Source organism: Anolis sagrei, chromosome 9 (assembly GCF_037176765.1).
Source record: "Anolis sagrei isolate rAnoSag1 chromosome 9, rAnoSag1.mat, whole genome shotgun sequence".
Taxonomy (NCBI): domain Eukaryota; kingdom Metazoa; phylum Chordata; class Lepidosauria; order Squamata; family Dactyloidae; genus Anolis; species Anolis sagrei.
In genome coordinates, this window is record NC_090029.1 from 26,607,989 (window position 1) to 26,631,456 (window position 23,468).

Consider the following 23,468-nt stretch of genomic DNA (forward strand, 5'->3'; position numbering starts at 1 on the left):
ATTGCCCCGGCAGCGATGAGGAGCAGGATAGACAAAGGTAAATGGGGCGAGGAGGGAAAAAGACCAACCCTCACCCTCTTTACCTTTGTCTTCCTACTCTTCGTCGCCCCGACAGTGATGAGGATCAGGAAGATGAAGGTAAAGGGGGTGAGGAGGAGAAAAGACCACCCCTCACCCTCTTTACCTTCGTCTTCCTGCTCCTCGTCACCGCCAGCAGCGCCAGTGCTGCCCTGGCAGTAACGAGGAGCAGAATAGATGAAGGCAAAGGGGGCAAGGAGGGGAAAAGACCGCCCCCTCACCCACTTTACTTTCCTCTTCTTCCTCCTCCTCATCGCTTCCTGGGATTCTCGCCGCTGCTTAGGCCCCGTGATTGAGGAGGTGGCAGAGGCGGCACGGGGGCCAAGCGGCACAAGCGGCGATGAGTAGAAGGAAGAGGAAGATAAAGAAGGTGAAGGGGCAGCTCTTCTTCCCTCCTTGCTACAGTGTTCCCTTGCTACTTTATTTTTTTTTTAAAAAAACACAAAATAGCTAATCCGTGGTAAGTGAACCGCGAAATAATGACAAAGCCATTCCTTCTTTGGTCCCTTCACTCCCCCCCCCCTTTTTTTTTTCCTTTTTGCTGCATTGCTTGGATTGCAAACATGGGAATTGTACAGTACATTACTTTATACCAGGTATTTGCAAACTTCGGTCCTCCAGGTGTTTTGGACTTCAATTGAAGTCCAAAACACCTGGAGGGCCATACTTTGCCCGTGCCTCCTTTATAGTTTACCCGTGCCTCCTTTATTTGATGGGTTCATAATGGAGGCATGCACTAGAGCAGTAGTTCTCAACCCGTGGGTTCCCAGGTATTTTGGCCTACAGAAATCCCAAGTTTAGCATTTTTGGGAGTTGAAGGCCAAAAGATCTGCAGAATCACTGCACTAGAGAATCTTCCAGGTTCTGGCGCTGCTTCCCTGTGGATTATGATATGCAACACTCACCCTTTTGTTTTTATACAGCTTTAACTGTGGTGAAAACTGGCATGATCCTGTTAAGTGCAAGGTGAGTACAATTGTCTTTCTGTCCCAATTGTATGTATGTCGAGAGTCAAAACAATATAATTTCCTGCTTAGCTATTTCAATGGCAATGCAGGAAGTCAAGAACATTTATGGACTGGAACAAAGTGCAATTTGATCTGACAGGATGCCACAAAATGTGAATGTATACTATTGTTGCATTGTTGAAGGCTTTTATAGCTGAAATCACTGGGGTGTTGTGAGTTTTCCGGGTTCTGTGCCCATGTTCCAGAAGCATTCCCTCCTGATGTTTTGCCCACATCTATGGCAGGTATCCTCAGAGTTTGTGAGGACTGTTGGAAACTAGGAAAATGAGATTTATATATCTCTGGAATGTCCAGAGTGGGAGAAAGTACTCTTTTCTGTTTGAGGTCGGTGTGAATGTTGAAATTAATCACCTTAATTAGCATTTCATGGCCTAGCAGTTTCAAGGTCTGGCTTCTTACTGCCTTGGGAATCGTTTGTTGGGAGGTGATTAGTTGTCCCTGATTGTTTCTTGTCTGGAATTCCTTTTTTTTTTTTTTTTAGTGTTGTCCTCTATTTACTGTTACGATTTTAGAGCTTTTTAATACTGGTAGCCAGATTTTATGCACAACCTTTGAGGATGCCTGCCATAAATGCAGGCGAAACATCAAGAGAGAATGTTTCTGCCACATTGCTTATACAGCCCGAAAAAGTCACAACAACCCTATATTATTGTTGTTGTAAATTGTTATTTTAGGATGTTCTATACTTATTATCAATGTATTTGGATTGTTGTTTACATGATTTTAATATGCGGTATGCTGCTTTGGGTCCTGTGAGGGAGAAAGCACAATATAAATATTATTATTATTATTATTAATAATAATAATAATTATTATTATTATTATTATTATTAATAATAATAATAATTATTATTATTATATTATACAACTCAACTCTCAGACTAGAGATCATATGAAAGTTGAATAAAAAGTAATGCCTCCACCTTCGTAACTACTCAACAGGTTGGTAGTACTAGTATGAGGCAGGTACTGGCTTGTTTAGTAGACTTTCCTCTATAGTTCCATTTTGGTGGGAAGCCTTAGCATTGAACGGTTGTGTTGTTAAAGTTTGAATATGGAACCCTGCGCAGATAGACGGTGAATGCGACTTAAGCAATGTGCAGTCATTGAATTCTTGACAGCAGAAGGTGTCACCTCAACATCTTTAAACTTACTCGCCCAACGACGCACAGTACTCACATCAACACAATCCCCATAAACAGCTTGCATTCTCTGATGAATCTCCTTTGGGTTGGCACCTTCTGCTGCCAACAATTCAATGACTGCACGTTGCTTAAGTCACATTGACTTACCATCTGCACAGGGTTCCATACTTCACACTTTAACAACACAACCATTCAATGCTAAGGCTTCCTGCCGAAATGGAACTGTAGAGGAGGGTCTACTGAACAAGCCAGTACTTGCCGCATACCAGTACTGCCATCTTTTGAGGAGTTACGAAGGTGGAGCCATTATTTTTTCTGCTAAGGCTTTCCTGCCAAAATGGAACTGTAGAGGAGTGTCTACTGAACAAGCCAGTACTTGCCGCATACCAGTACTGCCATCTGTTGAGTTACAAAGGTGGAGGCATTACTTTTCATTCAACCCTCGTATTACCTTGAGCAGATGTTTATTTATATCTGGAAGCCCTTTTATGGAATGACAGAATATTGCCAGTATTGGCTGCTCTGTAAAGAGTGATTAGACATTTCCTTTTCTATTGTGTTCACCTAGCTAATTGATTACTCAGCTTCCACCCAGTTTATTAGCAGTTGTTTGTCAGTTTCGGTATCTTGGTGGTGTTGTTGTTTTTCTTTTGTTTACATAGCCTATGAACTATGAAATATGCATCCATGTTTAGAGATAATCTATAATGGCTCTGGAACCATTCTACTCTTGTTTCTTCACAGTGGTTAAAGAAGTGGATTAAGAAGTGTGATGACGACAGTGAAACTTCTAATTGGATTGCAGCAAATACAAAGGTTGGGTGGTTAGAATTTCTCCCAAAAGTCATAGAAAAAAAAATTCACACTGAGAACTGCGAAGAAGTTCCCTGACAAATCTTACACAAAATTTTGTGAATAGTGAAGCATAGTTCCCCCATGTAAATAATGGAGATACAGTTTTCCCCCAATGTTTCTTATAGGTTCAATATTTCCTTTAGGTTTTCTCCTGCCTTTGGCCACTCAGAGAAGGGATCATAACCTTGCATTGATCCTTAGATAAGTCCAACCAGGTTTTTTGCATTGGTTTGTTGAGGCGACCTTATACATCTATATAAATAAAAATGTAATGTTCGTTTGTGGGATTAACATAACTCAAAAACCACTCGACAGATTGAGACCAAATTTGGACACAACACACCTATCAGATCAATGAGTAATCATCACTCATAAAAACACTGATAAACACAGCAGAAAAGACTTAAAAAGCCAAAAAATAAAAACTGCATTACAACTCATGTGCAAAACCACATATACACATACACACAAATATATACACACACATATATGCATATATAGACACACAAAATACATATACAGACTGGGCCACAGCAACGCGTGGCAGGGTACGGCTAGGGAGTATCTATAGTAGTACTTCCAAATGTGGTAGGAAACATACGCTCCTTTGTCAGGCCAGGCCAAGTGGTCCATCTAGTAATGTATTGTCTATGCCAGGTTTTGGGCCCACTGGTGGTGCGGCGGGTTAAACCGCTGAGCTGCTGAACTTGCTGATTGAAAGGCGGCAGGTTCAAATCCGAGGAGTGGGGTGAGCTCCTGCTGTTAGCCCCAGTTTCTGCTATCCTAGCAGTTCAAAAACATGCAAATGTGAGTAGATCAATAGGTACTGCTCAGGCTGGAAGGTAATAGTGCCCTATGCAATCATGCTGGCCACATGACCTTGGAGGTTTCTATGGACAACGCCGGCTCTTCGGCTTAGAAATGGAGATGAGAGTTGGACCCAACTAGACTTAATGTCAAGGGGAAACCTTTACCTTTTATACAATTCCATCTCTGTAGCCTTAAACTGAATGAAGATGTTTTGCTTTGGACAAAAAATGACAATCGTGCCTATGTGCAATTGCCACCAGATATACAATTCCTTGGGAGCCCCTGGTGGCGCAGCAGGTTAAACCGCTGAACTTGCTGACCGAAAGGTTGGCGTTGCAAATCCGGGGAGCGGGGTGAGCTCCTGCTGTTAGCCCCGGTTTCTGCCAACTTAGCAGTTTGAAAACATGCAAATGTGTGTAGATCAATAGGTATTGCTTCTGCGGGAAGGTAACAGCGCTCCATACAGTCATGCTGGCCACATGATCTTGGAGGTGTGTATGGACAACGCCGGCTCTTCAGCTTAGAAATGGAGATTAGCACCGCTCCCCAGAGTTGGGCACAGCTAGACTTAATGTCAGGGGAAGCCTTTATTATTACAGTTTTCGGGAAACATTGGGTCTTGTATTTTACAGCTCACAGTCCCTTATTATTAGCTATGCAACTTATGGTTTCAAGGAGTTCGAATTCAAAACATCTGGAGGGTTAAGGATCCTTATCCTTACTATGCAGTATCTATCTTCAGGATTTCTGAAAGGAGCATTTCCCTTCCCTATCTACAGATTTCAGGGATGTTTTGTGTGCAGAGCAGCTGAATTATAAGGATGAATTTTTGCACTTGATTGCTTAGGCCAGGGATGTCAAGCTTGTGGCCCTCCAGATGTTTCAGACTCCTAACTCCCAGAAGCCCTTGCCAGCTTGTCCAGAAATTTTGAGAGCTGAAGTCCAAAACATCCATAGGGCCATAATACAATGTAATGTAATGTAATATAATATATTGTAATATATTATAATGTAATGCAATATCATACTACTACTACTACTACTACTACTACTACTAATAATAATAATAATAATATGGTATTATAATTATATATGTATATTACATGTAACAATATTAATAATATTACAATATAATGGTATACCACAATATAGTAATATATAATACTGATATTGTGCTATGCTAATAATATAATATATTGTATATATATCTTGTAAGCCGCTCTGATTCCCCTTCGGGGTGAGAAGGGCAGCATATAAATGCTGCAAATAAATAAATAAATATTAGTGATAATAATAATATATTGAGTACATGTATAATATTGCTAATATTATAATATAATATAATGCTAATAATAAAATATAATAACTTTATATTTCATATTACATGTAATATTACTAAAATATTACAGTATAATGTATAATACAGTACAGTATAATAATATTACAGTGCAATATTGTAATATATAATACTGATATTGTGCTATGCTAATAATATAATATATTGTATATATATATCTTGTAAGCCACTCTGAGTCACTTTCGGGGTGAAAAGGGTGGCATATAAATGCCGCAAATAAATAACTAAATAATAAATTATTATTAGTATTAATAATATATTGAGTACATATATAATATTGCTAATATTATAATATAATGCTAATAATAATACAATATAATAATTTTATCTGTCATATTACATATAATATTACTAAAAATATTACAGTATGATGATATAGTACAATATAATATATAATACTAATATTGTGCTATGCTAATAATATAATATATTGTATATATATCTTATAAGCTGCTCTGAGTCCCCTTCGGGGTGAAAAGGGTGACATAAAAATGCTGTAAATAAATAATTAATAAATTATTATTATTAGTAATAATAATAATAATATATTGAGTACATATATAATATAGCTAATATTATAATATAATATAATGCTAATAATACAATATAATAATTGTATATTTCATATTACATGTAATATTACTAAAATATTACAGTATAATGGTATAGTACAATATAGTAATATATAATACTGATATTGTGCTATGCTAATAATATAATATATTGTATATATATCTTGTAAACCACTCTGAGTCCCCTTCGGCGTGAGAAGGGTGGCATATAAATGCCGTAAATAAATAAATAGATACATAAGTTTGTCAGTTCTGACTTAGCATAACAGCAGGGAATGTATCTTCGAAGAGCCCCTACTTCAAATGCATGAAGTGTCTGCACTTCCCCTGGCAGAGAGTTCCTTGCTGCATGCCTTCTTACCAGCCTTCTTGCCCTTTGCAGGAATGCCCTAAATGCCACGTGACCATCGAAAAGGATGGCGGCTGCAATCACATGGTCTGTCGGAATCAGAATTGTAAAGCAGAGTTTTGCTGGGTGTGTCTCGGCCCTTGGGAGCCACATGGGTCTGCCTGGTAGGTTTCAAAGTATGCTTTCTGAACTTGCCTTGGTGAGTCTGGTAGCACTTTATTTTATGCTTGTGACCTACATAAAAGATGTTCTGTAGAGGCAGAAGGACAAAGTAGTATATATTCTGTGAGCATGAAAGAGTTCCTCTGTCTGTATTAATTAGGGGCAGAAAGACTGGACTGTTCTGTTCCGCAATCATTCTCTGGTGAGATCCATGCCCTAGAGCAGTGCTTCTCAACCTTCCTTATGCCACAACCCCTTCATATAGTTCCTCATGTTGTGATGTCCTCACCCATAACACTATTTTAATTGCTACTTCATAACTAATTTTGCTACTGTTTTGAATTGTAATGTAAATATCATTTAATAATAAATGTTTACATTATTAGCATTATCGTAATGTAAATATTTATTATTAAATATCTGATATGCAGGATGTATTTTCATTCACTGTACCAAGTTTGGCACAAATATCCCATATGCCCAAATTCGAATACTGGTGGGGTTGGGATTGATTTTGTCATTTGGGAGTTGTAGTTGCTGGGATTTATAGTTAACTTACAATCAAACAGCATTCTGAACTCCACCAACAATGGAATTGAACCAAACTTGGCACACAGAACTCCATGACCAACAGAAAATACATGATGGGTTTGGTGGGCGTTGACCGTGAGTTTTAGAGTTGCAGTTCACCTACATCCGGAGAGTACTGTGGACTCAAACAGTGATGAATCTGGACCAAACTTGGCACGAATCCTCAATATGCCCAAGTGTGAACACTGGTGGAGTTTAGGGAAATAGAACTTGACATTTGGGAGTTGTAGTTGCTGGGATTTATAGTTCACCTACAATGAAAGAGGCTTGGTGGGCATTGACCTTGAGTTTGGGAATTGTAGTTCACCTACATCCAGAGAGCACTGGGGACTCAAAAAATGGTAAATCCGGAGCAAACTTGGCACGAATACTCAATATGCCCAAATGTGAACACCTGTGGAGTTTGGGGAAAATAGACCGTGAAATTTGGGCGTTGTTGTTGCTGGGATTTATAGTTCAGCTACAATGAAAGAGTATTCTGAACCCCACCAACGATAGAATATGGCCAAACTTCCCACACCACACTCCCATGCGGTGAAAGGACTCATTGGTGCAAGCCTCCCTCTAGCCTCACATGTTTTCCCTCACCTGCACATGCACACCACCCTGCTATGTGCCGAGCACGCCTGCTCTCTCCTTCCCACTTGGAGTCTCAGAAACAGCCCTCCCCTTGGCTGAGAGGTTGGCCAGACAGAGGATTCACCATCTGTATTGTCGAAGGCTTTCATGACTGGAATCACTGGGTTGTTGTAGGTTTTTTGGTCTATATGGCCATGTTTTAGAAGCATTCTCTCCTGACGTTTTCCCTGCATCTATGGCAAGCATCTTATGGATGCTTGCCATAGATGCAGGCGAAACATCAGGAGAGAATGCTTCTAAAACATGGCCATATAGCCCAAAAACCTACAACAACCCATAGTCACCACCTGTTTCCAAAAATGAAGAGGAAGACAGGCGGAGAGATCTCTTTAGTCTTCTCTGTTAAAGGGGTTCCTAAGGCCATCAGAAATAGGTGTTTTTGTTGGTCTTTGGCGACCCCTCTGAAACCCCCCTCATGACCCCCCCCCCCCCCCGGGGTCCTGACCCCCAGGTTGACAAACACTACCCTAGAGGCTGTTGTGATTAATTTTATGTTCTATACTGGGGAAAGAATAATATTTCAGTGGGATAAAAATGGAGCATGGCAACTCTAAAAAATCTATGTGTTGATCAAAAATACTTTTTCAGGTACAACTGTAACCGCTACAATGAGGATGATGCAAAGGCAGCAAGAGATGCCCAAGAGGTGAGTCCATAACTCTTGCTGACCAAGATCATGTGAAATTCTGTAAGACACTTTGAATTGTCTTTCCATCTGCATTGAACGTTGAGCACTATACTCAGCCCTCCATTTGCTGGGGTTAGCGCAAGACCACTGCAAGAGTGGAAAACCTCCAATAATTGAAATAAATAAATAAATAAAATTTCCCATCTATATTCCAGAGATGAAGCTTAGGTCATTTGACTCAATTATTGTCTGCCAGATTTTAATCGCAGCCATGCAGAACTCAGCAACGTTGTATGTCACAGCTGAGTTTGTGTCTGAGAGCAGCAGGGCTACGTAGAATTGTTCAGAGAGTCCTGGGTATTTAATTGCAAAATAATATGGTTGTAGTATTTCCAAACACAAGGTTTCCATAACACAAATAAAGTTCAACCTTCACACTGGTGCTTCACACGCAAGGCCTTCTAAATATTGACATACCTCACACTGTAAGGCTTAATAACACTAAGGCCTATTCTCCCACAGTGAGGCCTATGAGCACTAAGACTTTTTCTCCCACTAAGAGAGGCTTCTCTCACACCGAGAGCTCTCTCAGACTGAGGCATTACTAAGGAACAGGCACGCCTGCTTAAATTGCCTCCATTTAACCTTTACAATGCTTGACTCACATTTTTGTAATTAAAAATACCTAGTTAATTTGTAATATTCCTGACAGGTGGTGATGATGGTTGTTATTATTATTATTTAATAATTTTAACCTGCTCCTGGGCTACAAAGGTGCTCAGAGCAGCCTTCAAAATATGGTCTTCCAAACCAAATTCCACAAAATTCTTTTGAACTGGGATGAGGCCAACAGAGAAATGATTTGAGCGCACACAGCAGCAATTAGGCTCCAAGAGTAAATAAATACATGATGGCCCCTTCTCCACACTGTCTTCATAGAACCTTAGAGTTGGAAGAGACCTGGTGGACCATCCAGTCCAACCCCCTGTGAAGAAGCGGGAAAATTGCATTCAAAGCACCCCTGACAGATGGCCATCCAGCCTCTGTTTAAAAGCCTCCATAGAAGAAGGCTCTACTACACTCCGGGACAGAGAGTTCCACTGCTGAACAGCTCTTACAGTCAGGAAGTTCTTCCTAATGTTCAGGTGGAATCTTCTTTCCTGTCATTTGAAGCCATTGTTCTGTGTCCTAGTCTCCAGGGTAGCAGAAAACAAACCTGCTTCCTCCTCCCTAGGACTTCCTCTCACATATTCATACATGGCCTTCATCATGTCTCCTCTCAGCTTTCTCTTCTTCAGGCTAAAAATGCCCAGTTCCTTAAGCCGCCCCCCATAGGGCTTGTTCTCCAGACCCTTGGTCATTTTAGTTGTCCTCCTCTAGACACATTCCAGCTTGTCAACATCTCCCAGCTCTTGAAGCTCCTCATAGGGCTTGTTCTCCAGACCCTTGATCATTTTAGTCACCTTCTTCTGGACACATTCCAGCTTACAGTCAACATTTCCCTTCAATTGTGGTGCCCAGAATTGGACACAGTGTGATTCCAGGTGTGGTCTGACCAAAGCAGAATAGAGCATGGGGAGCATGACTTCCCTCAATCTATACACTAGATTCCTATTGATGCAGACCAACATCCCATTGGCTTCACAATAACATAGTCTAGATTGAGAGTGAGGTCAATAGAAGGTCACCAAGGAATTCCATGGCTTGAATCAGGATTCTCTCTTGGTCCCAATCTACATGTGGACTCTATATTGTTCTGAAAGGGGTGAAGTTCAGAGCAGACAGAATGACTTCTCGTTCCTGTATTGCGAGACCAATCTCTGCCTCGAGCATCTATCTGATGGTGCGGCCTGCCTGGTATTACTCTGTTTTAACTATTGATTTCCCTTTTCCCCCTAATGGGAATTAACGCAGCGATCCAGAGCAGCCCTGCAGAGGTACCTCTTCTACTGCAACCGTTACATGAACCACATGCAGAGCCTGCGTTTTGAGCACAAACTCTATGCCCAAGTCAAGCAGAAAATGGAGGAGATGCAGCAGCACAACATGTCCTGGATCGAGGTCCAGTTCCTGAAGAAAGCAGTCGATGTCCTCTGCCAGTGTCGTGCCACACTCATGTACACTTACGTCTTTGCCTTCTACCTCAAAAAGAATAACCAGTCCATTATCTTTGAGGTAAGGAGGGGCGGCCGAGCATCTTGGAACGCGTGTGCATTTATGTCTCTTCTTCCTATCCATCCAGGGTATACGTGACAGTGGTGGGACTCTGTTGGGTGAAGGGCAGAGGCACACGTTGTCATCCAAAGGCGGATTCTTCTTCAGATATGTTCTACAAGGTTCTTTTCCAGTAGGCTCAAATCCAATGTAAAATCATACTTTTGTAATTTTTTTGAACTAATTTTTTATTTTAGTATTGAAAGAGTAAGTAAATATATGAGATAATTCCAAGTAAAGAGGGGGAACAATTCTGTTTAAAGAAAAGTAGGAAACAATGAAATAAAAAAATGAAAAAGAAGAAATAGGAAAAAAAAAAAAGATTTGTGACTTCCTTCTGATTCTTCGCGAGTTCAACTTTATAGTCCATTAAATCTTCCAAGTTATAACAAATGAAAAGAGAAAATCATATCTAAGCCCGAGGTTTTGCCACTCTTGTATCCACTTATTATATAGTTCAGTATCAGTTTCCTCTATTTCTTTTTTCTATATATTTCTCCCTTTGTAACCAGTCTGTTTGTTTAATCGGGTTACCTGTTTTCCTCTTTAATAAGAAAGTTAATTTATCAATTTCTTTAATTTCATTTCTTTTTATTAGCCATTGCTCCCTTTCCGGTATTTCCTTCTGTTTCCAAACTTTCGCATATAGTATCCTAGCGGCTGTCGTTACATATATAAACAAAGTATCTTCATTCGAGTCTATTTTAATGTCCTCATCAGGAATTCCTAATAGAATAGTACTCCGGTTTTTATGGAATTTTTTTTAGAGGATTTGCTGGCAACCTTCGTGGATTGTTTTCCAGTATCTGAGCTTCCCTGCAAGTCCAACAAAGGTGGAAGAAGCTTCCTTCATGTTCATTACATTTCCAACAATTTTTAGAGGTGTTTTTATACATTTGGTTTAATTTTTTTGGTGTAATATACCACCGATGAAACATTTTTAGCCAATTTTCCTTTAAGTCAGATGCATATGTATAATTTATTTTTTTATTCCACATTAGTTCTCAATCTACTCAATCTACTATCGATCTTTTAAAGTTTTTGGACCACTTTAGCATACAATTTTTTTATTACTCCCCCTTCTGTCGACCATTCATACTACGTAATTTTGACATTAATACTGAAATCTGAAATATTTACAGAAAGTATATATCCGTTTGCATTCGACTGATTCCTAATGTTTAACATTTACACAAATGACCAGCCACTGCCAGAAGGGACAGAGAGTTTCATCTATGCCGACGATCGTGCCATCACCGCTCAAGCAGGGAGCTTTGAAATGGTTGAACAGAAACTCTCCAAAGCTTTAGGTACCCTTACTGCCTATTATAGGGAAAACCAACTGATTCCTAATATTTAATATTTATACAAATGACCTGCCAGATGGGACAGAGACTTTCATCTATGCTGAGGATCGTGCCATCACCACTCAAGCAGAGAGCTTTGAAATGGTTGAACAGAAGCTCTCTGAAGCTTTAGGTGCTCTTACTGCCTATTACAGGGAAAACCAACTGATTCCTAATCCATCTAAAACATAGACTTGTGCTTTTCATCTTAAGAACAGACAAGCATCTCGAACTGTGAGAATGATCTGGGAAGGAATCCCACTAGAGCATTGCAGCACACCCACATACATGGGAGTCACCCTGGACCATGCTCTAACTTATAAGAAGCACTGTTTGAATATTAAGCAAAAAGTGGTTGCTAGAAATAATATTGTACGAAAGCTGACTGGCACAACCTGGAGATCACAGGGAAGATATCTGTCCTTGCACTTGGCTACTCTGCTGCTGAATACGTATGCCCAGTGTGGAATACATCTCACCACATTAAAACAGTGGCATGCCATATTATTACAAGATGTCTATGTCCTATACCACTGGATAAATTATACTGTTTATCTAGTACTGCACCACCTGACATCCGTTGGGAAGTAGCAGCCTGTAATGAAAGTACCAAGGCAGTGGCATCTCTGACCCATCCTCTGCTTGGGTATCAGCCAGCATGCCAACGCCTTAAATCAAGAAATAGCTTCCTAAGATCTTTAGAGATACTCACAGGAACACCTCAGCAAGCAAGAGTCCAAAAGTGGTAGTCTGAAACCCGGTTACCAGATGAGAACACCCCCTGCCCCCCGGCACACAGAAGACTGGGTGACTTGGAAAGCTCTGAACAGACTGCACTCTTGCACCACGATGTGCAGAGCCACAAAGTAGAATCCACGACATGTGAGTGTGGAGGAGAGCAAACCACAGACCATCTGCTACAATGCCGCCTGAGCCCTGCCACATGCACAATGGAAGACCTTCTCAAAGCGACACCAGAGGCACTCCAAGTGGCCAGCTACTGGTCAAAGGACATTTAGTATAATACCAAGTTTTTAACTTTGTTTGTGTTTTAAATACATTTCAACTGTACCCACAATTGGCGTCTGATATGATAAATAGTAGCTGGAGGACATCAGGTCTACTATTTTTGCGGGAGATCAAATAACCACAAAAAAAAGTACAAATGAGACAAAACTGGACTAAAGTCTGTGCCTTGGCGTCCAGTTTTGGATCTACTGTAAAGGGTCTGAGTGTTGCCTGGAAGGGCAGAAAGGCCTGCAGTGGTGTCTCACCCACCCTGGATTTCTCTTCTCCTTGCATGTTCCTGGCTATCCAGTTTCAGACTATCGTGAAATGTGTTCCAGCTTTTCTTCCAGCATCATTATTTTCACCCTATTGTCTCTTGATTCAAAAATTGCCTAGTTTTTAGTGTTTGTCTTATTTTTTTTTCCCTTTCTAGAATAATCAGGCAGATTTGGAAAATGCTACCGAGGTCCTTTCTGGGTATCTGGAACGAGATATATCCCAAGATTCACTGCAAGACATAAAGCAGAAAGTGCAAGATAAGTACAGGTACACTCCTCTCTCAGATCGTGCTCTTCTGTTTCCAAAAAAGTCCCAAAAAGTACCATTGTAGTGGCAAGGCGTGACATGGGGCATTTTTGAGGACAAGGGCTTGGTTGGTTTGTATTGGTTGGGGGTGAGGGTATTATTATTATTAACTACAACTCCTACCATTTGCTCGGGCACCATAACCATGCTTATAGCTTCAACAGGTAATCATTTAAGCTGTTCTTATACAGCTTTTCCACATTTGCAGATTTTACTTTTGAGGATTAACAAGTTCTCCATGGAAATCTGTAGATCCTCTAGTGCAGTTAGGAATTGTGGGAGTTGAAGTGCAAAACACCTGGAGGTCCCAAGGTTTTGCTCATGCTTGCTCTAGTGTGACTCTATGGCAGGTCTGTATGACTTGCCTCCTTCCAGGTGTTTGGGACTCCAACTCCCAGAAGCCCTACCCAGTTTGTCCAATGGTCAGGAGTTCTGTGAGCTGAAGTCCAAAACACCTGATGAGCCCTGTTCTGTGGAAAATATCGGGCAGAGTTTGACCATTTTATTTATTTATTTGTTTGTTTGTTTGTTTACAAGGCTTATATGCCGCTCTTTTCACCTCGACGGGGACTCAGAGCGGCTTACAAGATATATATACATACAATATATTATATTATTAGCATTGTACAATATCAGTATTATATTTTACCCGTATTGCGGCGCACCTGGCTGAGTGTCAGCTGCATTAAGATCACTCTGACCAAAAGGTCATGAGTTCGAAGCCAGCCCGGGTTGGAGTGGGTTTCCAACCAATTGTGTGTAGCCTGTTGTCGACCTTTGCAATCTGAAAGACAGCAGCATCTGTCAAGTAGGAAAATTAGGTACCACTTTGTGTGGGGAGGCTAAATTAACTAATTTATGAGGCCATAAAAAAGACTCCAGCAAAAGCACTCCAGCAAAATCATGCGGGGAATGCGGAAGTACTTCATCAGTGTCGCAAATGGATGATGAAAGCGACAGCTCCCCTTGTGGCCAGAAAAAGTTAAATAGCCTCTGTGTATGTCTGTATACGTTGTATGTTAAATTGGCATTGAATGTTTGCCATATATGTGTACACTGTAATCTGCCCTGAGTCCCTTGCTGGGTGAGAAGGGAGGAATATAAATGCTGTAAACAAATAAATACATAACTAAATATTACTATATTGTACTATACCATTATATTGTAATATTAGTAATATTACATGTAATATAAATATATAATTATAATATTGTATTAATATTAGTAGTGTTATATTGTCTTACATTACAATATTATAAATACTATATATACAATATATTAGATAACATTATTTTATATTATATTATTAGTAAAGCACAGGAGACAAGATGGAACTGTCTTCTGCCCCCCTCTCTCTTCAAATTATGTTTGTTTCCCACCTCTCCTTATAGCTCAAGGCAGAGTAGAACTCAACTAAAATAAGCAGATCAAACACAACACTATTAAAGCCCATATACCAAAATACACCCAAGGCCAACACCAATACAATGCAGGTTAAAATTCACAGAATAATAATGCATTTATTCCTAGAGAGAATACCATATTTTGCCACATACCATATTTTGCGGAATGGGAATGGTGACTATTAAGCAATGAAATGCAGTATGCGTTGGTGACTATTAAGCAATGAAATGCAGTACAGCAGTAGGCATATGTAGATACTGCAGCGTGATCCTTTGCTCAACGTGTAGAAATGGGATTATAGGGTTATGCCAGGGGATTATTATTATTTATATTATTATTACTACTACTAGCCGTCCCCTGCCACGCATTGCTGCGGCCCACATGGGGGTTCTGTTTGGGAGGTTTAGCCCAATTCTATCGTTGGTGGGGTTCAGAATGCTCTGTGATTGTAGGTGAACTACAAATCCTAGCAACTACAACTCCCAAATGTCAAGATTCTATTTTCCCCAAACTCCACCAGTGTTCACATTTGGACATATTGAGTATTTGTGTAGAGTTTGGTCAAGATCCATCATTGTTTGAGTCCACAGTGATCTCTGGATGTAGATGAACTACAACTCCAAAACTAAAGGACACTGCCCACTAAACCCTTCCAGTATTTTCTGTTGGTCATGGGAGAACTGCGTGCCAAGTTTGGTTCAATTCCATCGTTGGTGGGGTTCGGAATGCTCTTTGATTGTAGGTGAACTATAAATCCCAGCTACTACAACTCCCAAATGGCAAAATCATTTTTTGAGTGAAGGACATACATTGGGTTGTTAAGTGTCTTGTGTCCAAATTTGGTGTCAATTCGTCCAGTGGTTTTTGAGTTCTGTTAATCCCACAAACATTACATTTTTATTTATATAGATTAAAATTTATTTATACCCTGCTACCATCTCCGCTCAGGGACTCAGGGCGGCTTACCTGAGGCCAAGCTCAACAGATACAGTAAACAAATAAGATACATACAGCAAATAATAATTAAAATTAAAATCAAAATAGAAAAAAGTACAACCATAAAACAATAACATAGAAACAATAAAAGGAGATAACACAATGGGATATAACACCGGGTATAAAGTAAAAATAAGTTTAGGGATACGGAGTTAATCAAAGTGGGCTGGGCCAAAGTGCGAAGATAAAAACAAGGGATATAGGACAAGATAGGATAACCTGAACAATTTAACTAGTGGGAGGTACAGGAGGGACAAGCTGTGGAGTTTAATTACTTGCTAGGAATAAGGTGATGTGCATCAAGAAGACGAGTATATACTGGGACGGTCATGGCATGGGGATTATTGTTCATTCATCAAAAGCAAGGCGGAACAGCCTGTTGGGCGAGTGGGCTTTTCATTATGTTATTTTGCACAGTTTTTGTTATCCTGTTACTTTATGTAATTTTTTGTGATGTAATTTTTAGTTGTTTTGCATTTTATTTTGCTGTATTGTATTTTCAGGCTCGGGCTCATGTTAGCTGCCCCGAGTCCCCTTTGGGGAGATGGTGGCCGGGTATTATTAATAATAATAATAATAATAATAATAATAATAATAATAATAATAATAATGTATTGTCGAAGGCTTTCATGGCCGGAATCACTGGGTTGTTGTAGGTTTTTCCGGGCTATATGGCCATGTTCTGGAGGCAATTTTTCTCCTGATGTTTCGCCTGCATCTATGGCAAGCATCCTCAGAGGTAGTGAGGTCTGTTGGAAGTAGGAATATATATATAAACCCATTTTTCCTACTTCCAACAGACCTCACTACCTCTGAGGATGCTTGCCATAGATGCAGGCAAAACGTCAGGAAAAAATTGCATCCAGAACATGGCCATATAGCCCGGAAAAACGTACAACAACCCAATAATAATAATAATAATAATAATAATAATAATTATTATTATTATTATTATTATTATTATTTGAAAAACAACAAGATGAGTCCACAGGAGATTCACTCTGCTGGCTGTTGAATTGGATCACATGTCGGACACTTCCCAAGTGTCTAGGACTGTGTGATGTATCGGCAAATAATGCGTGCAGATCCTTGTAAGGTGGCCTTCTGGAGCTAACAGATGGTAATTTTGTCAGCGCCGATTGTGTTTAAGTGCAGACCAAGGTCTGTAGGCACTGCAGCCAGTGCCTAAATAATAATTATTTATTATTATTTAGTGAGGCATTGTTGACTCTTCCGTTGTCTCCGCGTATTAGCCGTCCTGCATTGCCTTCAGAACTGCTTTGCAAAATACCATCTGACCTTCGGCTCTAACCCTCCTTTCCCCCCTTTTTGCAGATACTGTGAGAGCCGGCGGCGGGTCTTGTTGCAGCACGTGCACGAAGGCTATGAGAAGGACCTGTGGGAGTACATTGAGGACTGAAAGGGGCCTGCATAAAGCGAACTCTGAAAACCTTTTTTCCCATCTAGAGTGCTCATGCGATTAAAAAAAAAAAAAGCAAAACACACACACAAACAAACAAAAAAAGGGGGCACGACGCCTATTACACCGCTGGTCTGTAGTACCGGAATTCTGTTTTTGTTAAATGGAGAAAAGAATTTAAGTAAATTATATTGTAATAAAAAAAAGGTAGCTAAACCATTGTACAACAGTATTCTAGGTGGCCAGTTAAGTGTGACAGACGCACGAAGAGAAAACAAAACAAGAGTCAACCCTCCAACTTTAACTTGTAACGTAGCTTCATTCTCCAAGCTGACTTCCCCCTCTCCTCCTTTCTCCTATGCGTATTACAGATGAAATTTAAAACAGTTTTCTTGACACTGCTTTTCATGTCCAACCAGCCATTTTGATGTACTTTGGTATGAGATTTCCTCCCTCCCTTCCTTCCTCCCTCCCTCCCTCCCTTCCCCTTTTCACACATGCACCGGTTCATGGGTGAATGTCGTTTGGCTAATTGTAAAGAGGATTTTGTGGGATGATTGGGGGGGCGGGGGAGGAGGGGCACACGGCAAGGAAAAAAATAAATAAACTTTGTATATGACTTTTAAAATACAAACAAAGAGGACAACACAGTATTTTTCAAAATTGTAAATAGCGCATATGCATGGACAAAAAAAAGAGCAAGCGTGGCACGTGTTTGCATAATGTTTAATTACGAAAAAAATATTTATTCTTTAAAGATCTTCAAGATGTCTATTTGCTGTGCATTTTTCTTTCAGTTTGCTTTTGACCTCTCGATTTGGGGACGGGGAGGGCAGGGCGACGACGACCTGTGCCGCTGTATCGAGACTCTTTCCCTCTTTGTTCCTCTTTGCTCTTCCAAGGCGTTTTTGGGTTTCTTTCTCCTCTTAACTGCAGCTCCTTCGCAACCCTTTCATGGTTTGGGTGTGTTCCTTGCTGGCAACGGACACTGTCCCATTTGCACTTCCGGCTCCCCCCCCCCCCCCCCGGACGCAAACTCGATTGACTTTGGTGTGCGTTGAGCCTTTGGAAACGAAAATGTTGTGATTCCGGCTGCTTTTTGTCTTTCTCTTTTTTCCCCTTTTTGCTCAGAATAGCCATTCTTTCTTGCTCATCCTTCTTCCCATTTCCATGCATGTCAGGTATCCCTTAGGAAAGCGTTAGGACATTTTCTCTGTGGGTCGAAGTGCTCAAATGGAACATTCCTTGTCGCTTTTGTCTCGTCGGTTTCGTAACAACAAAAGATGGGGTTGTTTGTTTTGGAGGCTGGGAGTTGGGGCGGGGAGCCCTGGCGTTGCAAATTCTCCCATTGACTTGCAAGGACATGCAGTTGCTGAAGTCGTTGGGTATTTTCCTCCCATTGATGGGAAGAGGGACTGTGTTTCAAGCGTGTGTAGTGCTTTAGAGTCCAAAACAACAAAAGATGAGGCTGTTTGTTTCAAAGGCTGAGAGTCGGGGGGAAAGGCCTGGCGTTGCGAATGTTCCTATCTAGTTGCAAGGGCCTGCAGTTGCTGAAGTCGTTGGGTATTTCAATCCTGTTGATGGGAAGAGGGGCTGCGTTTCAAGCGTGTGTAGTCCTTTAGAGTCCAAAACAGCACAGGATCTTTTTGTGGTTTTCTTATTTTCCCACCGCAGCAGTGTTTATACTTTCGAGTTGAGAAAGAAAGAAAAAAGATCAGTTCAAGGAGTAGAAAAGGGAGAGGGAGAGAATGTGTTGGCGTTCAAGCCACTTTTTCATTACTTTTTCAAGATGGAGGGAGATCTATTCAGCCTATTCTAGGATTGAGTTGTTGTAGGTTTTTCGGGCTATACAGCTATGTTCTAGGAGCATTCTCTCCTGACGTTTTGCCTGCATCTATGGCAGGCATCCTTAGGGGTTGAGAGGTCACACAACCCCTGAGGATGCTTGCCATAGATGCAGGCGAAATGTCAGGAGGGAATGCTTCTAGAACATGGCCATATAGCCCGAAAACCCTACAACAGCCCAATGATTCCAGCAATGGAAGCCTTCGGCAATATATTCTAGGATTGCTTTGGATTGTCATTTTGGAACGTCGGCCGTTCTGTGCCGCCTGGCAAAGGCTTGCCAGAATTGAAGGGAATGGCTGAGAGTTGGTTACATGTTTGGAAAAGGAAAATAATATTTTACTGAATGAGTGCAGGCTCTTGAAGTAACTCTTGCTTTGTATAACGGAATGGTTAGGCAGATCATTTTTTGCATCTCTTTTTAATGCATGACAGGGCTTATTTCCTTGCTCGTAGGTCCCCTTTCAAAGCTTTTAGGAGGAAAAAGGTATTCCAGTAAAGCTGAGCATGAAGAAGAAATATTGCTTCCTTCAAAGGGATATATATGAGAATTCTGCTCTAAGTCGAGCACTCAAATACCATTCTTCAGATTTTCTTTTTGCCCAAGATTGACTGAAAACTTCCCGATCAGGTTTTCTAACTCGTCGCCGTTTCCTCTCTTCTTTTTTCCTTTTGTTTTGGCCTGGAACTGGGTTGATGGAACTGGTGGCCGTGCTGTGTTGGGTGTGTATCTCGGATGAATGCGTCCATGCTTTCCGCCCCTCCCTGCGAACCCCCATCTTTCCGAACACCTTGCTCTTGTCACCCCATTTTCCGTTTATAAACCAATCACACAAACCAAACTGTATATAAAATGTGCCGTATCTTCTCGCATTGAGGATGGCACACTTTGTCCTTTTTTTTGGAGGGGTGATTTAAAAAGGCTTTGCCAATTTGAGTGGATTTTGGACACTGAAACTCTTGCAAAGGCTTGCTTGTTGGTTCTGAACCCCCCCCCCCTTTCTTCTTTTCTACCCTTCAAGTAATCCCTAAAGCAAATACTTGGCAATGAAGATGCTACTCTCAAGCTTTGGTTGGTGCAATATGCGAAAAATAATGATTTCATGTTAGGTATCATGATTGAACGACAGGCGCAAAAGCGGGAGAGCGGCGCACAGTCTGCATTTTGCACCCGCTTTCTTCTGTTTCACATAATTCACCACAGCTTTTTTTTGTGGGGGGTGCGAGGAGTCCTCTGGTAGTGTATGTATCAGGCAGTCTTAATTTTTCAGTTCGAACCAGTTAACCCCGAAATGTTTTTTAGTACAATACTGCTGTATTAGAAACCAGTTATTGTGTGAGGCGAGAGCAGTGCTCTTTGGAGGACCTGGTTCAGGAGGACCCTGTGTATCCAGCGCTTTTTTGGAGTGGGGGTCGGAAGACAATCGGATGGCTGTGACTGACAGATGAACTTGTAATCCTCTCGTTTTCCTCTTCCATCTAGAGAGCACCTCATGCTGTGGACATAACTGTTCTTAGACTTCATTGTAACTGCTGGACTGTTCCGTGTTAAGGCTAAACAGAGGGAGAGAAAGTGTTCCTAATTCTAATAAACTTTTATTTTGTTATTTCATTAGTTTTTTTGTGTTTGCTTGCAGTAATTTGTGTTGCGCAGCAGCGGATTTTACCCAGCGCCCAAAGTCCAAATGCAATACACTCACAGACAACAACAACAATAATAACAATAACAATAGTAAACTTTATTTATACCCCACCACCATTTATTTTATTTTATTTTATTTACTATATTTGTATACCGCCCCTCTCAGCCCGAAGGCGACTCGAATCATAGAATCAAAGAGTTGGAAGAGACCTCATGGGCCATCCAGTTCAACCCCCTGCCAAGAAGTGGGAATGTTGCATTCAAATCACCCCTGACAGATGACCATCCTGCCTCTGTTTAAAAGCCTCCAAAGAAGGAGCATCCACCACACTTCGGGGCAGAGAGTTCCACTGCTGAACGGCGCTCACAGTCAGGAAGTTCTTCCTCATGTTCAGATGGAATCTCCTTCCTTGTAGTTTGAAGCCATTGTTCCATTGCGTCCTAGTATCCAGGGAAGCAGAAAACACACTTGCTCCTTCCTCCCTGTGGCTTCCTCACATATTTATACAAGGATATATATTTATATTATTTATATTTATACAAAGATATATATTTGTCGAGGCGGTTTACATTTGGCAATCAATGCCCCACAAAATAAAATAGTCAAAACAATTACATATAAAATAATCATGTAAAAACAATAAACAATTAAAACCATAAAATACAAATCTCAGCCTCTCATCATTAAAATCATTTTCCCTCGCATCGTCATGTCATTCCATGAGTCTCAATCAATCAGTTATACTGCGTCTGCAAATACCTGGTCAAATAACTCTCTTTCAAAATGTCAGGGGGGAGGGGGCCAATCTAATGTCCTTAGGGAGGGTGTTCCATAGCCGAGGGGCCACCGCTGAGAAGACGCTGTCTTTTGTTCCCGCCAACTCGATCTGCTAGGAAGGCGGGACCGAGAGCAGGGTGTCTCTGGACAATCTTAAAACACCTAGATGGTTCATAGGAAGAGGTGTGTTTGGACAGGCAAACCAGGCCAAAACCATTTAGGGCTTTAAAGGCTAAAGCCAGCACTTTGAATTGTGCCCGGTAGCAAAATGGCAGCCAGTGGATCTGGTGCAACGGGAGTCCTACGCTCCCTGAGTGCCACTCCTGTTAACAACCTGGCTGCTGTCCTTTGGGCCATTTGAAGCTTCCAAACAGTCTTCAAAGGCAGCCCCACATAGAGAGCATTGCAGTAGTCTATACAGGATGTAACCAGAGCGTGGACTTCCGTGGCCAAGTCAGACTTCCAAAGGTACGGGCGCAGCTGGCGCACAAGTTTTAACTGCAAATGCTCCCCTGGTCACCGCTGAAACAATCTCCCCAATGGGGGCTCAGGGCGGCTAACATGAGGCTGAGCCCAAAAATAATACAACAGAATAATATGCAAAACAATAGAGAATTAAACACAGCAAAATACATAATGCAACAAATGAAATAATGCAAAATGCATAATAAAAACAGAGGGCGGACCAGATGTGTAAGATAAAATGTTAAAAACGTTAAAATCCTGGGTGAGATGGGAAGTAGAGGAAGTGTATTTGTAAAGGAGGAGCCCGAGACGGGGGAGCAGTGGGGTTTTGGGCTTCTTTGGGGTGGAGGAGAGTGCATCGTGTAAACAAACTCTAGATGGAAACGAACAAAAAGGGTTGGGTGGTCACCCTCCATAGGGAAACATCGGAAAAGCCAAGTTTTTAACACTCTTAAAAGCTGCTAGGGTGGAGGCTTGCTTAATCTCACCTGGTAATGAGTTCCAGAGTCAGGGGGCCACAGCGGAGAAGGCTCTCTTCCTCGTACCCACAAGTCGTGCCTGTGAAAGGGGCAAGAGGAGAGCCTCTCCAGAGGATCGAAGAGATCGTGCAGGTTTATGGTAAGAGATACAGTTGCAAAGAACAAGAGGAGAAATAAACAGAGAAATCTTTACTCAGCAGAGATGAAACATAGTGTTGAATAAAAAAATCAAACAATGCAAGAAACTTACATAGTCTTTGTAAGTAACACAAAATAAGGCGTCTTCATCTTACGTCTATTGAGAGCAAAAATAAACCTTGAGTAAACAGTAGGCATGTGCAATCCATGGTTCTAAATGGTTCTAAAGTACTTACAAAACTAAATTTCTGGTAGTAAAAACTAGGAGACGCTGGTGCTTTGCTTCTACAGGATTGCTAAAGTTCTGGTGGTGAAAATTTCAGAACTGTAACAAAACTTGCGAAATTTCATTATAAATGGCAGTTCCTTTCTGTCATAAAAATCATCAATAATTAAATAATAATGTTCTGGTGGAATCTCCTTTCTTGTAGTTTGAAGCCATTGTTCCATTGCGTCCTAGGCTCCAGGGCAGCAGAAAACAAGGGCAGAGAGTTCCACTGCTGAACAGCTCTCACATTTGTCCTTCAGGTTGATGAAATGATTTATGTTTGTTTCCTTTTTCTCTTGATTGAAATGCAAAGCAATTCAGAACCGTAATTTAAAACCTATAAGAATGCACACGTTGTGTTGTCTCATTTTACATCCAGAAATGGAATTTTCCATAAGGAAATCACAACATACACAAGTTGCTGTGTCAGTATTCTAAACCAGGCATGGGCAAACTTGGGCCCTCCGGGCGTTTTCGATTTCAACTCCCAGCCGGTAGGGATTGTGGGAGTTGAAGTCCAAAACGCCTGGAGGGCCCAAGTTTGCCCATGCCTGCTCTAAATGGTCTCACTCTACTATTTAACTCTAAATTGTCAATACCGTCCTGCCTGAGATCTGTATGTATTTGGTCACAGTGGCGCCAATAAAAATATGTTTTATTTATGAG

The 23,468-nt window shown here is 41.0% G+C and overlaps 1 protein-coding gene across 1 annotated transcript in view; it reads left to right on the forward strand.

Moving 5' to 3' along the window:
• ARIH1 (ariadne RBR E3 ubiquitin protein ligase 1) overlaps window positions 1–20,639 on the forward strand; it is a 52,977-nt gene extending 32,338 nt beyond the window's left edge. Inside the window, exons 8-14 of the mRNA XM_060755318.2 lie at window positions 1,002–1,044; window positions 2,996–3,067; window positions 6,228–6,358; window positions 8,175–8,232; window positions 10,129–10,389; window positions 13,216–13,328; window positions 17,103–20,639. Coding sequence (XP_060611301.2) covers window positions 1,002–1,044; window positions 2,996–3,067; window positions 6,228–6,358; window positions 8,175–8,232; window positions 10,129–10,389; window positions 13,216–13,328; window positions 17,103–17,187 — 763 coding nt within the window. The 3' untranslated portion in view covers window positions 17,188–20,639. The remainder of the gene's footprint in view (window positions 1–1,001; window positions 1,045–2,995; window positions 3,068–6,227; window positions 6,359–8,174; window positions 8,233–10,128; window positions 10,390–13,215; window positions 13,329–17,102) is intronic.
• Window positions 20,640–23,468: the final 2,829 nt, after the last annotated feature.